At 38.6% G+C, this 17392-nt stretch overlaps 1 protein-coding gene across 2 annotated transcripts in view; it reads left to right on the forward strand.

Annotated features, from left to right (window-relative positions):
• The window catches only part of TTC7A (tetratricopeptide repeat domain 7A), a 114450-nt gene that overhangs the window by 40518 nt on the left and 56540 nt on the right, over positions 1–17392 (forward strand). For both annotated transcript variants that reach the window (XM_053459271.1, XM_053459272.1), the window contains exons 11-14: positions 6337–6441; positions 12474–12591; positions 16806–16863; positions 17288–17360. In XM_053459271.1, coding sequence (XP_053315246.1) covers positions 6337–6441; positions 12474–12591; positions 16806–16863; positions 17288–17360 — 354 coding nt within the window. The remainder of the gene's footprint in view (positions 1–6336; positions 6442–12473; positions 12592–16805; positions 16864–17287; positions 17361–17392) is intronic.

Raw genomic sequence — 17392 nt, forward strand, 5'->3', positions numbered from 1 at the left:
CCCATTTATGGCTCTTCTAAAACCGATACTTGGGTTTACCTTAAATGACGATATATTTTTGAATACTTCAAGGTGTGGGATTTGATCTATTCTCTTTTTTTGGTTTAATATGTTACGTTTTCATTAGCCGTGTATTTTTGTAAGCGCACGGGATATCATTCCAGAATGCGAACGGCGTGAAAGGGTTATTGCGGGAATGCTAGCTATACAATTATTCTACGCACCTCATTCTGTTGCAACAGCTCACAAAGTTTATGACATTATTTTTCCCCCCCTTCTGCGAGTTTCTTTGCTCAGGCTTAGACGAGTTGCTAGGAGACTAGCGCTGAATACGAATATTTGTCTTTCCCTGGCAGCCGGGAGCCTTGGGAGAGGAGAGGTCCCTTATGTCTCCTTAAATAGAATCATTGGGGAAGGGAAGTTAAAATATTAACCATTGAGTTTGGCGAGGGATGTGATTGCAAAGGTCAGCAATCTCGGGTATGCTCCAAGGCGCAGTGCTCGGAAGATAATTACTTTTACATGGAGCTGTAAATGAAAAGGTTCTGGGATTGTTAGAATGGAAATGAATCGCTCTCAGAAGACTTTTAGAAGAACTGTTAAATTTAGAACAAGAGGGGTTTTTATTTTTAATTGTAACAAATAAACCATGCAGAGCTCTCGGGGCCATGGGGAAGACAAGAAGGAATATTTATTGTCTTTTTTTTAAAATAACTGATATTTTTCACATTGTCAGGCTACTTTTGCACCAGATATTTCGAACAGAGGCTATGTTGGCTGTGTGTAATGGGAGTTAAAGCACATTACCAACTGAAGAAATTATCCCCATTTTTTAATACATACGTTTTTTCCTGGCTTCATTGAAGTAGAGTAGTAGAGTCCGCGCTTCACTGATACTCTTCTTTCAGTGAAGCTAGTTTTCGGTTATACGCAGCTGTAGCACGCAGGCATCGGGATGGCAGTGCATGCGCTGAACGCTTTCTCCCCTAGCAGCAGCTTGCAAGGACCTGTGCATCCCAACGGCGCGCTACCCTACTGCCAGCTATTGTGCCACAGAAACACCCTACAGATCATGGCTAAGCCTGCGGGACTTCAATGTTTAGTATAAAGAAACACATATGTCAAGAAACCGACGGCTCCTTTAAAGAGTTTGGGTCATAGGGAAGTTTTCATAATTCGTATTGTTAATGAAATATATTTAATCTTCTAAACGGACTCACTCTATAGTGTGATGGTAATGTATAATGTATAGTGTGATGGTAATGTGTAGAGTATTTTCCACAACATCAAAAAGTAGATTAGTGAACAAAAACAAGCCAAATAATGGCGCATCTCCTGTACAAATATATATATATTTTGGTGAAAAAAATTACCTGCAACATCCCATACCACTTCCGCAACAGAAATATCATATTCTAATTATTTCATTATCACTGCTAATTCCTTTTATACATATCTTTATTCCACTAGCATGATATCCGCCGTTGGATATATCATGTAGCCGTTACTCCCTTATGGATAGAATCACTCTTCAAATTATTAAATTGGCCCATTGACTGTGACAATAGATGAGTGAGATTTTTTTTTTATATAGATTTTGCTTTTCTGAGGGATTAAAATGTTTTTGCAAACCATGCAGTTCAACAAAGTCTCTTTGTTTCCGTATAATTCTCCCAGTGTCTAGAAATAACTTTCCTTTTTTTTTTCCAAATGCCCTCAATCTATCCGCTTTTGCCAAAACTCTGCCCTTTGGCTCAAACTGCAAACAAGTGCCAGTTCTGCAAACTATTCTGCGGCATGTCAGCCACGGAGCTGTGTTTAAGATACAAAAACGTCTAATAAAAATTAATTTCTCTTGTAATCGGTGGGAATGAGGGTTTAATAAGACCTGGTGAGATCTCTTTAAGTTACAGATCTGATATGGATACGTAGATACAAACGAAGTGCAAACAGCCTCTGCGCTAGTGCATCAGCTTAGTAAGAGACTCTATGGACACTAAAAGGGGAAATCCCACTGTTTCTTTTTTCGCTATGTGATATACTGTATATATATATGTATATATATATATATATATATATTTACTGTATAGTCAGTAGTGCACCAGAAGAGCCAGGAGTTGTACATATAATTTTGCACGGGTGTTCCTTAGCTTCTCTTTTCCCAGTGTGCTTTTCTTGCAATAAATCCAGTGTTCCCATGAAATGAGTGTCGCCTTTCTCAGCCGGACTTCGGATACTAAGCAGCAGTACTAGCCAGAGATGACGTCAGTAGCGTCCTACGTGAAGCACAGGCTATTGTTGCATATATGGAGGCTTTGTACAAGGACATTTGATGTCATTTGCACCTTTTAAGGCAATATTTATGTGAGTACTTTGCATGATGCTTCACGCATGATGCTATCAGGTGCCACATTCTGATCTCCAGGAGGCTTCCGGGTCATGAGAACCAGCTTTTCAACAAATATGACAAACATCTGTTACATCCATAGGACTGTATCAATAAGGATATAAATAATAATGGTGGAAGTTTCCTTGTAATGAATGTTTAAAAGATTTATTCTACAACATTACTTTCTTATTGGAATACAACTGTATTTGTTTATTGTTCATTCACGGCCAGGATATCTAATATGGTAGTGTGCACTTATGCCTATGTCAAAATTATTACAAATTCGTAATATTTCATTTTTCCATTAAAAAAGAGACTTTCATATTTTAATGTGCTGATAAGAGTTGTACAGCGGTACGGAATTTGATGGCGCTATATAAAACAATAAATAATAATAGTTAAACATGTATTCTGTAACTAGAAGGTTGCCATAGATATATTTGTTGCTTCATATAAGGAAGCACTTTTTAGTAATGTAGATTCCTTAAAAAAAGGTGTTCAAAGCGATCGCATCAAACAAACAGCACATGTATTGGGCAATCCTCTTCTGTGAAGAAGTGACTGCATGTGTTTGGGTCAGTTAAATCAGTGTTCGGGTCACAGTCTAGTTGTTTTCATGATGGGATTATATGATGTTCATAGAGGGTTTTTTTAATATTTTTCTTTACAAACAGCAGAAGGAATCAGCTGGCCCAAATTCAAAGTTTTGGAATGCTTGTGCCTTCATGGATACATACATTTTTCTGTTAACTGGAAATTCCAGTTAACAATATTCTACTTTGATGGCTGTCTAAACAAGTGACTCCTTTACTATAACAATATAGACAAAAGACCAAAAAACCCTATGTAATATATTAATGTGTTAAGTGTATTTGCAACAAACCTCTTGTAGCTCAATATCGTCTTTAACTGTTATAGGTAAGATGTTTAGACTTATGGATTGACTATCCACTATGGTTAACCTCCAGTTCCCTAGGGACATACAAGTACAGGCTAAAAAACTGTGCTTAAAAGCCCTTTTTGACGTACCCTTCCCCTAAACTGGAGATCAAGCTGTCTTTTGACAACCTGGATTGCTGATTGATCATTTGTAATGGCTGCTGGCGTGAGCGCCGTTAACCCAATACATAAAGAATGCCCGATCAAGTGATCGGGCATTCCCTTCCAGAAGATGTCACTGGTTACGTCAACCGAAAGGTTACAGAAGGACAGGATATCCCCTGCAGGGTCTGTCCCTGTAAATAGTGGATGTTTGCTGAACATAAATTGGGTCTTTGCTCAACAGGGATTCCTAAAGTATAGAATCCATTTTAAGAAAATTGCAAAAAGATTTTGTTTTGTTCAGATTTTTTACGTACTAGCACTCTTATTATTTCCATGTTTCTATGGTTTCAAATGAAAGCCCTATTTATTCTGAAAAAAAAGGATGTGTAATTTGTGTGGGTTCATCCAACATGGAAAAGGGAAATCTTAATTAAACCAACATATGGTAAAAATAAATGGCAAAATAGCTCTGGGATGTGAGATACCAAAAACCTACGGGACTGAAGGGGTTAAATGGGAAGATTCGTGTTTTTTTTATATATATTACCAGTATCACTTAAAACAGCTCTTTAAAAACATTGTCATTTTCTGTTTCAAAACAACGATAGTTTTCACAGAAAGCAGTGTTTTGGCATCTGTATATTCGCTAAGTATGTGTTCTGCCACATTTTTCACAAGGCAGAGGAACTTGGTGCATTTGCCTAGTAAACAATAGAATGCAACAGTCTTAATCACCCATCAGGACCTTTTGACTAATGAAAGTCTATTGAAGAAAGGGTAGATACACATCATTAGATAAACAGGACTTCATTATTATTGCAATAACTCAGCTCAGTGTGGTAATGGGAAAGAAGATCTCCATATCTGCTGATAAATTAAGTTTATTACAATTCTGTCAGCAAACTTTACAAACAAAATTTGTTTTTTTCTCTTTAAATAAGAAGTTTATGAGTGTTATAGGGTTTCAAAGATATATGGATGAGAACGCCAGTAGAAGAACCTGCCAGCCAAAATCCACTTTACCAATATGCAACTACATAATAAACCACAAGGCGAGCCACATGTCGCAGTGGGGTGAAAAAACTATTGTAAAAGTGGTTAAACAAGAGGAAACAGGCTGTTAATGATACCTTCTAAAAAAACCTGTACCTCATGGCCTGGATCTTATAAAAATCAGGCCCTTGAAACCATCAAGAAGACAAAATTAGCAAAATAAGTACTTATTATTATTCTATAAATGAGTGCTCTGGTTAAATAAAATTAACTCTGCCCGTTGTATAACTGTTAAAATTTGCGTTTCATATTTGTAAAAGAAACGTATCCACTAATTTAATCTGGAACATTTTTTTCTTTGAAGGATTATGAAGAACTGGGGCAAGTCCGTGCATATTTAATGAATGCAAGTAACAGTTACAAAGAATAAACAAAAACATCAGCTAAGATTTCTGCCTGTTTTTTTTCTAATTGACCACTTTATCTGTGTGTCATTAAGTTATCCCCTACTTTCGGCTGCCTTTCATGCAGAGACAATTACCTTCTTTAATTTCAGCTTACAATGGAGTGAACACGAGGCCCATCCATTATGCTGGATGAGCATGAATCATTCAGATGATGATACCTCTTCTGATTCTCCAGCTGTTTGCATTGCACTATGGAGAACACAGTGCTATAAAGAGCCTTGGAGCATAAAGTAACTGTGTAATTAAAAGTATAAGCTGTTGAAAAAGAAAACATTTTTAAAAGGTTTTCATTTTTTAAAACAAAATCAGCTTCTTCTACCTCCAAGAGAAACTTCATGTTAAAGATATACGGTTCTTGCCTGTATCGGTGCAGGGTGGCACTTCTAAGTCTAACACAAGGACTGATTAAGGTTTTGGTCTTCACAGTACATCAGGAAGGACAGGCAGACTAGATGGTTCGAATGGTTCTTATCTGCCGTCAGATCCTATGTCTCTAATCTAACTGAATATATTTTCATATCTGGCGACGTAAACCCCTCAGCCGACCCCCCCCCAGCATTTCTATTTGGGTCCTAAAGAGGGACTGCCATACCTAAAGTGATAGACACATGCTACGACCAATACGACTCCCAAGTTGCTGGAGTTATTGGAGTTACCGATGGTGCTAATTGGAATGACACAAGAAGATCTACAGAGCAGTGACCTTTCTTAATGCTCCCATGCCTGTTATATCCCAATCAACATCGTAAACTAAGTACCCCTGTTAGTACTTAATTAATATAAATACAGATATATATATCACTACGAGATCATGTAACAAAATAGTTACCAAAAGAACCATGTGAGACTGTGTCTCTGCTGAGCTGCATAATGCGGGAAACCATATTTTATAAAGAAACATCTAAGTCTACATCAAAGACTGTGTGAAGTATTATATAAAGGCAAGAATTTCCTGCTTTGTTGACGAAATTGATGTTTGGTCGGAAAATGGTAAAGAATTACTTCTCTAAAACTTTAGTGTGTATCAGAAGAGGTTTTCCATTGCCTTCACATTTTGGCTCAAAGTTTGCTTTTATGGTGTCTCTTGAAATGCTTGCCCCTTGGACAGTCCCCGGTGTTTCCGTGTTTGGCAATGTACCGCACAAAGTGAAGGCATGAGCTGAGAGATGGATGAAGACGAAGGGATGAATATTTACCATATTCTCCAGCACTCTTGGGGAAAAAAGCATGCTGGTTACATTATCTAATCAAACCAATAATCCTTAGGCCATTGAATACTAACCCACTTTGTTTCCTGGGTCTAGTCAAGCAGCTGCTCAAACAGCTAAGTTTTTGCAATTTTGAGGGTAATAAATTAGACTTAAGGAAATAATACTTGTTGGCATTTTGTTGGTGTTTTTAACCATTTATGAGATCCCAGCATGTCCACATTTGTTTCTGCAGTATGCCTATGCGGTTTCGGTGCTGAAGGAATGTTCTAAGCTGCGTCCTGCCGATACAACAGTACTTCTGCTTGGTGCCAAAGTCTGCATTGGACCACTGTATTGGGTGAGTAGGCTAATGTAACTTATATATATATATATATATATATATATATATATATATATATATATATATATATACAGTATTTATATCTATATCTATCTATCTATATATATATGTATATATATATATATATATATATATATATATATATATATAATTTGATTCAGTTCAAATAATACAAATGTAATGCAATGGAAGAAATTTGTTGATCAGAATACAGCTTCTGATGACTAATTAAGCAAGTGTTGCAGCCTCATTCTCTCAAGTTCCTGTTGTTGTTGATGGTTTTTTCTTGTTGTATTCCAGAATTTTAATGAGAGCAATCTTTGATTCAGAATGAAAGCAGCCTTAAAACTAGCATAATGAGCAGTGCTTAATTGATTCATGTTTTGCTAATTGGGAAGGGTATCCCACACAATGGCATTTTAATCCAAAATGACATATCAGGGTGCATCTATCTACAGGTTAGAGTGAGTTACATGGAAAAGCCACATGATGCATGATTAACATGAAGCATTGAACCAGCTGTGGATCCAGCTCATATTGTGCATCACTCATGATATGAACAATCATTGAGCTCTTCATAAGGTGCTCAGAAGGCAATGACTCAGTAGATATTTAAATCCCAATGAATCAACATGACCAGATTATTTAAATGAAACCTGGAGGTGTTTTGTAAGCAGATGTATTTATATGAACCCTGGCACTTTAAGGCCTGCGTGCGATAAATGATGTGTTGTGGCCACACAATGTGCTCTTACACTTTCGCAGCATGCGGTTGTGTGTATCCAGCTTGCAGCCGTACATTAAAGGAGCAGAACTGCAGTACTAGTGGCAGTAAAAGTACGTGACTGGCGCCATCTTCCATCACCCCAAAGGGCATTTGCCTAGGTTGTCCGATGACCAATCCTATCCAGGAAGGACCCAAGCACTGCAAGCAAGGGGAGCCAAAGACCCTACATCCAGGCCTTCTGGCGGGAGTGGAGTAGGGGAGAAGACCAGAACTCAGTCCACTGTGGCTCATCATCTTCATCAGGAGCACAGACTGGGCACAAGACACGATCCTTGTTTGTTGTTTTCACCCCAATATGACATCATTGCTAAATACTTTTTTGATAGCAAAATGTTTTATCTTGATGCGTAAAAGGGATTCAGGGAAGTATACAAATATGATGGAAGCATTGTGTTCATAAAGTAATACATCCCCAAAAAAGGGAATTCCTGGATGTAGATCCACATTTTGCTTGTTGACAGTTTACTCCATAAAACCCAGCAGGGAAACCAAACAGGACTGTTAAAAAAAAAAAACAACTTCTGTTGGGCAGATCAGTTTTTTTCTTTCATCTGCTGGGGCTGTATGGGGCATTAGTCTACCCCTTTAAAAAAATCCTAATTCTCCCTCCTTCGGAGACAAGTTTCACTGTGTTTATAGATTGCATTTCTATTTTTTGTAAATCATTTGATATGTGGCTAACGTTGTGTCCTAAGATTATTGGATACAAACTATAATTTGGATGCATGTAATTAGTGATACATTCACATTTTCCACAACGTTTGGCTGCACTTATACAACAAATGACTACTTGTCATGTTTATACAAGCTAGGTTCAGAAGGAGCATTGTTGAACGTGTTCCAGGCATCACAATTATTCTTAGCTCCGTTAGTTTGGTTAGCTTAGCACAGCCCTTGTCACAGGCATGACTTGCTCTTCTTCCCTTTGTGTGACAGGCAAACAGATGTACATTTGAAAGCAATAAATCCATGTGTGGCGATTCCAAGTCTAATTACAGCAACATTTTAACGGAACAGTCAACTTATTATTTTGTATGCCTGTTCCTTTATATGGGATATATATGAGCCTTGATCATATATGATCCCTGTGTGTGATGAAAAATAGGTAGATATGACTGCACCTTTAACCCACAGGAAACCACTAAGTAGTGATGTCAACCTTACATACATATATATGTGTGTGTGTATTTATATATATGTATAAATATGTGTGTGTATGTATATATATGTGTGTGTATGTATGTATATGTGTGTGTATATACGTAATGTCTAGGTGCTCTTCAGTATTATAAACAATGCGCTGTACAAATGTGAACAGAGACCTCTCTCTCTCTCTTCTTGTCACCAATGACTTTTATGTTGTTTCACTTTTTGGGAATATCTTCCACGAAAAAGGAAGTCTTCTTTAACCAACCGTAACATTTCAAAATGTAACAAACATAAGTCTCCTGATGTGAAGTTTTTTTTTCTTTTGTGCCAACAAAAGCAGTGCCAGCAAGTGGAGGCTGTTGCTATCATCCTTGCAAACAATAAATTCAAATGAAACGACAGGCAGGGAAACAAAGCTCAAAACTAACTGCTACTTACTGCGAAAACTGCAACTAGCATAGCCTCCAGCCCTACGTATTATTACAGGATGACATGGTGAGCATCACACATTATGTATACATACTCCTTATATAACACAACATGTTCACACTCCCTGCCTATATTCTTAATGCCTTCGGAAGGGTAAAGTAGCACTTCAGAATGGGCTGGCTTGGACCAGATGTTTACTAAGTGAAAACTTCCTTTAAACAAAGTTTTTCTTAAAAAATTGGTGAACTAGTAACCACTTCTTATCCGGGCCCAACTGCAGATGACAAGACGGCCCTGGCACTTTAAGGCCAGCCTCCGCACCTGACACAGGTGCTGCCGATGGCCGGTATTAAGAGGTCGCACGCTACGTATATGAGAGGTCGCACGCTACGTTTTAATGCTCACCCAGTGAGTGGCTGGGCATATCCAGCTGGTGGCCGCACACTGTATGGAGCAATTCTCATTCTTTTCCTCCTTCTCCCTTGTATTGTGTTGTGCAGAAGAAATAAGGAAAAGCATGATATGAGAAGCAAACTCCTGCTTTAAAAAAAAATATCCTGGCTATCTGTGCTCTGGGCCCCATTATCCACCCAGAATTTTGTGTATTCATTGGCTGTTACTTAATTTTATATTTAAATCCTGGGTTGTTAGGCTACCAGACACTATTCTTCAAATGCAGCTTTCTGAACTATCAAGCAATGTGTTATTCCTAAAAATAAATATTTCTGTTGGGTATTTTCTGTACTTTGCAATCAAAACCTAGTATGTGTGTTGGCTCAGCTGAAGAGTCCACCATTAATAGGACAGGCTCCGTTCAGTTATTACAGTCCCTTGGCTAGTAGAGCTGCTATCAGTACCATGCGAACAGATACTGCTCCACTACTTCCCACCGCAAGATGGCTTCCCGGTGCCCACGTTAGGAATCTCTTACTATAGAAGTTTTATTATCTACCACCCTGTTAAGTAAAAAATAGGAGATAAAACAAGATTTGTAAATTCTAACCTACATTACTGTGTACCGCACTCTATTTCATACTACAGTTGAAAATATTTTTCCATCAGACTTTCCCTGATATAGGAAAGTAGGTAGTTTAGAAAGGGACACTTTATTACTATTAAGTTAAAATATATAGAGGTCCTTCTATCCTCATTTGCAGGGATTTTGGCAGCTATTATGATACAAACATGACTTCTCCATTCTCTGGCAGCAGGTTGGATGACCAGCGTTCCAGGGAACTTCCCACGATCGGCTACCTGGAGCCCTCACTATGCTGGGGAACCGGCTTCTTGTTGGGTGGGTCCAGCACTGTGTGGAGGCGGGACCAGGTGTACAAGGGGCAGGGTTAGCACAATGTAGAGGTGGGGGTTAGATCCAAATACAATTCAATTTACCAAGAGTAGGAGGGGAGTGGGAGGGCCTAAACGCCGCTCCCCGCCCTGCAGAAAAGGGAAGGTGACCCAGAAAGTTCCCAGATGATGCAGATACACAGGGCAAGAGAGCGCGTGCCTTAATTTAGGGTATTATATCAACAATGTCACACCATTGCCGCGGTGCAACACAACACCGTCCAGTATACCGAGGAAGCTTGATTCATAAGAAGATCTCTCCCCAGACTAGGGCCCTGCGATGCTCTGTTCTTCTCCTGTGTTAGTCTGCCTGTCATTTTCTAATTTGTTAAAAATAATGTTTTAAATGAAGTGTTTTGTTTACAATTTATACAATTATTGCTTTTTTCACATGAGATTTAAAAAGTGGGACTGGTGCGCACTGATGAGTTATACAGATACAAATAAAAATAGGGAACCCCTCCACCCAATTGGAGGGACCAGGGGAGAGGGTGGCCCTGTGGCTCCTGCCTCTTGAGAAGTACTCTGATTGGACAGAATAATGCAGACAGATTCATGGAGAAGGAGAGGTGCAGAAACCCTTCTTTTATATCACAAATCTTTCTTCATTATTCTGGCCTCTCAAGGCTCTCAGCGAACAAAAGGAACGGAGCCATGGGATGTGCCTGGAGTCTCTGGCCTGGTTTACATAAATGGGGACAAAGAAAGAAGACACATGAAAAACGGACAAAGAAAGAAGACACTCGAGTATGAGTGTTAGAGAGCGTGAGTAAGAGCTAGTGAGTGTGGGTGATTATTTAAAAGTAGGGGAGGGTGGGGGATCCGCTCCATGTGTCAAATACTCCAGGTAGGCCCCTGCTCTAGAATAACTATACTATAACTATAGAGGTTTACACAATATATATTATTCTCTTATAAACCCTCCAAATCTTTACATGTTATGGATAAATAAATGCATTTTAGCTCATCTCTTAGTTTGACATAGGAATCTGGGATACGGGTGTTACGCAGGCTGGATTTTGTGTGTTTTCAGTTTAATGGTTACTGCTTGTTAAAGGTGAATTAATGCGTGGATTTCATGCTCCAGTTAAGGTGTTTTTATTCCACCCATATTAATCTACATCTGGCGTGCAGCATGGTCCTAGGTGATGTATTGTGGTCGACATTGCGTTGAGGCTCCTGAAAGCACTACTCATGGGGACAGGGTTTATCTGAGGACATCAGATGGCAGAATCATTTCACCTAAACATTGTATGCTGCAGTAATTAACATCCATGAAATAGCAGTTCCCGGTGAAGCCGATTTAAAGCTTCTCTGCTGTTCCGTCATGAAGTTTGTCAGCTTTGCATTAAATACTGCCGCGGTAGTAGCCGGGATAATTGCTCTAAGGCTCATTTGCTGTTTCTCAGAAAAGGCTATTTTCATATCTTTGTTTTTTTTCAGCCAGTGTATCATTAAAATATGCTTCAAATTGGTTGATTTTAAGAGGATATAATTTGTTGGTAACTTTCTTCCCCAGACAGGCTGATCTGGCCTTACGTCTGCTTTTCCACAATGATCCCTCTGATGTGATGAGTCAAAGGACATTAAGCATGGTGTATTTCAGGGATTAAATCACAAATTCACCTATTAAAAACATTACTCTGCATTTTCTGACAGAGGGTTTTTATATATATTTTTTTCCCAGTAGCTGATTCAGGTCCGTGATCCACTCTTATTCAGCAGTTACTTTACACTGCTTGTGTTTTCCATCCCGTATTTCTTTCATTCATTCATTCATTCATTGTTTGTTTCAATAAAGGTTTTATGCATTACTCTAATAACAGAATTGTGATTATATTTCATATTTTTTTAAACACTGATCTGTTACTTTTGTGTAGATGTGTAGCATATTTGTTGAAAGGGGGTGTTCCTCTTAGACAAAATATAAATTACTTTCTAACATGTGGCCTCAATCAGTGCCTGCTCTTTGTCACATGGCAATTGAGCATTCCCTCAAAAATATTTGACATTTTACATCATTAAAGAATTACTTCTTTGAAGAGGCGTCAGGCATTCACAGCACTAGCAATGTATGTGTATAATGCTACTATCAGCTATTATCAGCATTTGCTACATTATACATTGGAAATGTATAAATGTATACAAAATAGAATATTAATAAGTTATTTTATGTTGATTTATATTCTGTTTAGGTCAATGTTTCCTCCCTCCTGCTGCACTTTAAGTACTTAAAATCTTGCTTACCTCAGTTACAGTTACTTAATACTTATGGCAGGGAATTTCTGGAATGAGTATTTTTATCCTTATTTTACAGCTGGACGAGGCAGAACGGTTTGCGAAACTGGTGACGGAGATGGGCGAAGACGCAGGAGAATGTCTCGCTAAAGGCTTTTTGGCCTTGGGGCTGGTGTACAGCCTTCAAGCTACTGATGGTAATGTGTCTTGTGTACTAATTATTTATGTACAGTTGACTGAACAGGAAAAGAAGCAACATTCCTTACACCAGCTGGTATCTACAACTGTCTGTGAAACATTATAGGGTTTCTAATGAGGAGTAAGTCAACACTTTTTATGGAAGCTATCAATTCAGCAGGGTCACTTCAGACGCTTTCACGTAGCACTGCTATAGGGATTATAGACCCCAAACAACCTTACAAATATACTTTCCATAGTAGCTAGGGTGAAATCTATTAGTAAGAGAAACTTTTAGTCTGTCCTATTCACACCAACAAGGGAATAGCCCTCAACAAAAACTAAAATAGGAACCCCAATAGGTTAAAATGTAACCTTTGATTGATACTGCTTAAAAAGCCTGTAGAAGGGGTTAAGTAAAATAAAACTTATAGTCCTATGTGTTGAAAAGTATGCGCACTTGCTAATCCGCTCTCAACATGCTACAAAATAGCCTGATTCCTGACAGTCCAAATGGTTAACAACTGTGTCCCATATATCCTATATACCTCTGGTCAATTGCGGAATAAAGTCCTTCTAACTTAGGGTCTTGCAATCCTATAGATCACATTCTAGTCCAGCTGGGGATATGAGGGGCAGGGTCATCTTAACCACAGGAGCCCACCTACAGCTGCCATGTTCCCCACTGTTTGGCTTTCAGTTACCAGGCTGACCCCCAGGCACAGAAACAGCATGGAGTTAGGTGAAACAGCGGTAATTCCACAGATTCCACCCACCCCGTCCCAATTTCTGCGTATGGGTTGTTCCGTAATACTAAGCATTCACTTTTTCTCTGAGTAGGGAGTGCTTTTTGTGACAGAAGCTATAAGCACCTATCCTTACTTCCTATCTTTACAAACGCTGACGCAATCATACTGTAGTGTGTTCAAGACGCACATTTTGATACATATATTAAATACTCCTGTTTTATCCTTATTACTAAAGGACCATTTGTGTGCATGTTGATTGAGGTTTGGAAGATATATAACTATTAACTATAGAAGTATAAGATTATATTTTACATGGAAACCTTGGCTGTATCTGAACCATATCTTTCCAACTGCCCATATATAATGTTTAAGTATCCCCTATAAAACTAATTCTTCAAATGGTAACAATTGGCTTGTGGACAGGCTCCCTTCCAGTTTTGGTTTCTAGTGAATCTAGTAAGGTCTACAGTTGGAATGTGGCCAGTAGGAGGATATCTCAACTGGTGTCTAGTTATGTGACTTTGTCATAGGAGGTTTATATTATTATAAGACTAAGGTGCCCTATTTGACCCTCTGAATTAGTTCACTACACAGTTAAGTCTTATATGTACCCCAAGTATTCTTATACTCTGTAGCTGTGCTTGCCCTGCCACTTATGATTATTACACTTTGTAATCTTTACTACTTATTTACTAGCCTTTCCACATAACAATATTTTGTACATTGCCTCTCAGACTGTTTTAGTATTCTTTCTTAATTTGTTTTAATTCTTTCATACTTGCCTATGCTCTTGACTCTCTGAATATACGCAACATGTGCTGTAGTCCATCTCTAGAGAATGAAATCAATGGACCTCATTTAAAGTTAAGTGTTCTAAATATACAAAGTGGTGAAATAATACAATCTTGATTAGCTTTGTCTTTAGGAATTCCATGTGGAGACCCAGAAGAAGCATAAGTATACCTTACCTCTGGAAAGCAAACTGAATGCAGATGCCTGGCTCATTTATTTTAAAATTAGCAAAGTTATTATTTATTGTAAACTTGTTTGAGCCTCACAAATAACCCCAACTGAAAAGTGAAGTGACTTGATGTCTGTTGCAAACTATAGCAACCCAATGCAGCAACCTTTTGTCTTAAAAACTTCTCCCCAGTCCTCATCTCACTCTTGTGAATATCAATCAGCTTCAATAAAGGGGGGGGTGCATTGACAAATGAGAAGGAAAAACATAATGGCTAGAATTATTGATGTAGTTCCTAAAAACAAGAAGTGGCTTCCGAAGTGTGTGCGAAGGGTTACTTTATGTGAAAGAACAAATCTAACATTCAAAAAAGAGGAGCGCACAACATAAAAAGCATGAAAAGTATACCGATTCAGATTTCCGGGTAGCTGCAAAAATACAGCGCATATCCAGCGAATACCATTGAAAAACACCTATATAAGGCATCGATATTGGGGATTCCGTCACACTATATGGCCATATATTGCTTACCCCGCCACTACGTCAAAGTACCCCGAGTTTGGCGAGTCCTATCTATTTTTTTATGGCTACATTGCTTATCAAGGGGCTGAATCAATGGGTCTGCCAAACCTGGGGTACGCCATATAGCGTGATGGAATCTCCAATATTGATGCCTTATCTAGGTATTTCTTGAATGTTCTTCACTGGGTATGAGTTGATTTCTTAAATATAATATTGATACCATAGCTGTTTTTCCCTCCGTAGCTCTCAACATCTTTTTTGTTTCAAATCACCATTTTAATAATGTGTTTGCTCTCATAGTTTGAAGTGCTTGAAGTGATACCTACTTCTTAATGCAAAAACAAAGACGATTGTGTATGGTATTTAAAGCAGGTGTGTGCTAAACTCAGACTAATTAAACCCCTGAGATAGCCCTTGGAAATAGAGCCAATTATACAAGTACTGTCAACGCGAAGCACGGTTACCAGTCCCAGGCTAGACATTTGTCACCATAACTAAATAGGCGCCAAAATTTTACGCAAATATACTTTGCTTTCTTCAGTTATTATTAGCTGTTTAATCACTTTTTGTGATGGAGTTTGCGATATATCCTCATACCAACACCCGTGTGCTGAGGATTTACAGAATCAGCCTGCAGTGACAGATAAACGCATCGGCATATTTCTGTTTTGGCATTGAATTGGGAAATTAAAGAACGATACGCTTGTACGGATTTTGTCTGAAACCAGGCAGAATTGGCTGTCAAGCCTTGCTAAGTTCTACGAAACCGAATTACCAAGGATCTCAAGTAAACTTTACAGGAACTTGGCAGAAAACTCTGCAGCTCTATGTTCCTGGTGGGTTTAGCTGGTCACAGTCTTTTTTTATAGATGTACTATATTATTATTTTTTATTTACTGTATATAACACTGACAATTTACTCAGCGTGCTTCATAGTACATACATTCAAACGGTCTGACAAAACTAGAACTGACAGACTCAGACAAACCAATACATTAGGCAAAGGGGCCCCGGCTCACAAGCTTACTATCTGGAAGCAATAGCATTAAAGACACTTCTTGCTCAGTGAGGAAGAAAACTACTTGATCCTAAGTCTTCTTTAACAGCTACCCCTTTTCCCCAGAGGTTGAACCCTGTATGTTCTGTGGCTACTGGGACTAGGATAAAATAGCAAAACTAGGCCTAGCGGAAAGGGTCAAGGGAGGCTAATCTGGACCAAGACCACCAAGTTTTGGTGTTTTGACAGCAGGAAAGATGGACAGACTAGAGGGGCTGAATAGTTCTTATCTGCCTTCATGTTACTGTGTTCCAGAATGTAGCACACCAGTAGTGCTCTACTATTATCTATGCACATGATTCCGTATGCCAAGCCTGGGCCAGTTAGCATTCTCATTTTTATCTGTTGCTATATGGACCTGTCATCATACATATTCCAGCATGGAATGGGTTTTAGACTGTTCTACTAGACATGCCTTTTTACAGAATGTTGTCCCAGCTGTGGTAGCTGCTGCATGTCCATCAATTGAAGACAAATAATTTACTTTCCCTCGGAGTGTCCAGCAGCACATGGGGACCAAACCGTTCTGGTGTAATGCGTTTTTCTAACCTACCAGAATAGGGATCAACAACAAACATCATTACGGGTCCGTCCACAGGGACCAGTAAACACCAAGCTTATCCTGAATTACCAGAGGCCAGGGAGTAGTGCCTAGTGAATTACCTTGGGTGTAAATGTGATTTAAGTGATTTTCACACAGACACTCGTAACGTTTGTAGAATTCACCTTCCTATGAAGAATACTGGGCATGCGTAAGCTCTCTCTGCGACACAATGTGCTCTCTTGTAGCGTTTAAGGCATTGCGTAATAATAAATCTTTGACGCCGTTTTTGTGCGTGCGATCTGCCCGATCCAATCCAATGTGTTTGTTTTTGAGACCTTCTGTTTGTGGTTTTAAGCGTAGCGGCACGGAAAAGAATAAGAATATTTCTACTTTTTTTGCAGCTAATCACAAATCCTCTCAAGATGACTTAAATCAAAAGGCCGTTCAAGCTCTACAAAAGTAAGAATGCACAATGGTTATACTCTGTCTGTAATAAATTTACGTTGGGAATTACACTTACTAATTCTTTTTTCATAGCCATTAGTCATATGAAGCTCAAGTCTTGCAATGACACCCTTAATCACTGGCCTTATCTGAAGTTGCCAAACGCTCCCATAATTTAAGTTTCTCCAGTTAGTCATCAGACATTCTGTATCGCCCTATAGCAAAATGTGAGACATTTGTGTCACATACAAAATCTGACCTATAAATTATATTTTTAGTACATTAATTTAAAAGCGGGACAAGACATTGTCAGGAAAAAGTACAAATGACTTCTAAAGATAAAATTGGGCAAAGGCAGGATAAAATGATCATATAAAAATGAAATAGATACTTACCATTACCCCTTTACCGATATATATATATTTCTTTTTCGGAACAGGGCACATCAGTTAGATCCTGACGACCCCCAAATAACATTATATTTGGCGTTGCAACTGGGACTTGTAAGACAGGTAAGTAAGTGTTAGAATTTATAGTAACGGGT

Source organism: Spea bombifrons, chromosome 3 (genome assembly GCF_027358695.1).
Source record: "Spea bombifrons isolate aSpeBom1 chromosome 3, aSpeBom1.2.pri, whole genome shotgun sequence".
Lineage (NCBI taxonomy): Eukaryota > Metazoa > Chordata > Amphibia > Anura > Pelobatidae > Spea > Spea bombifrons.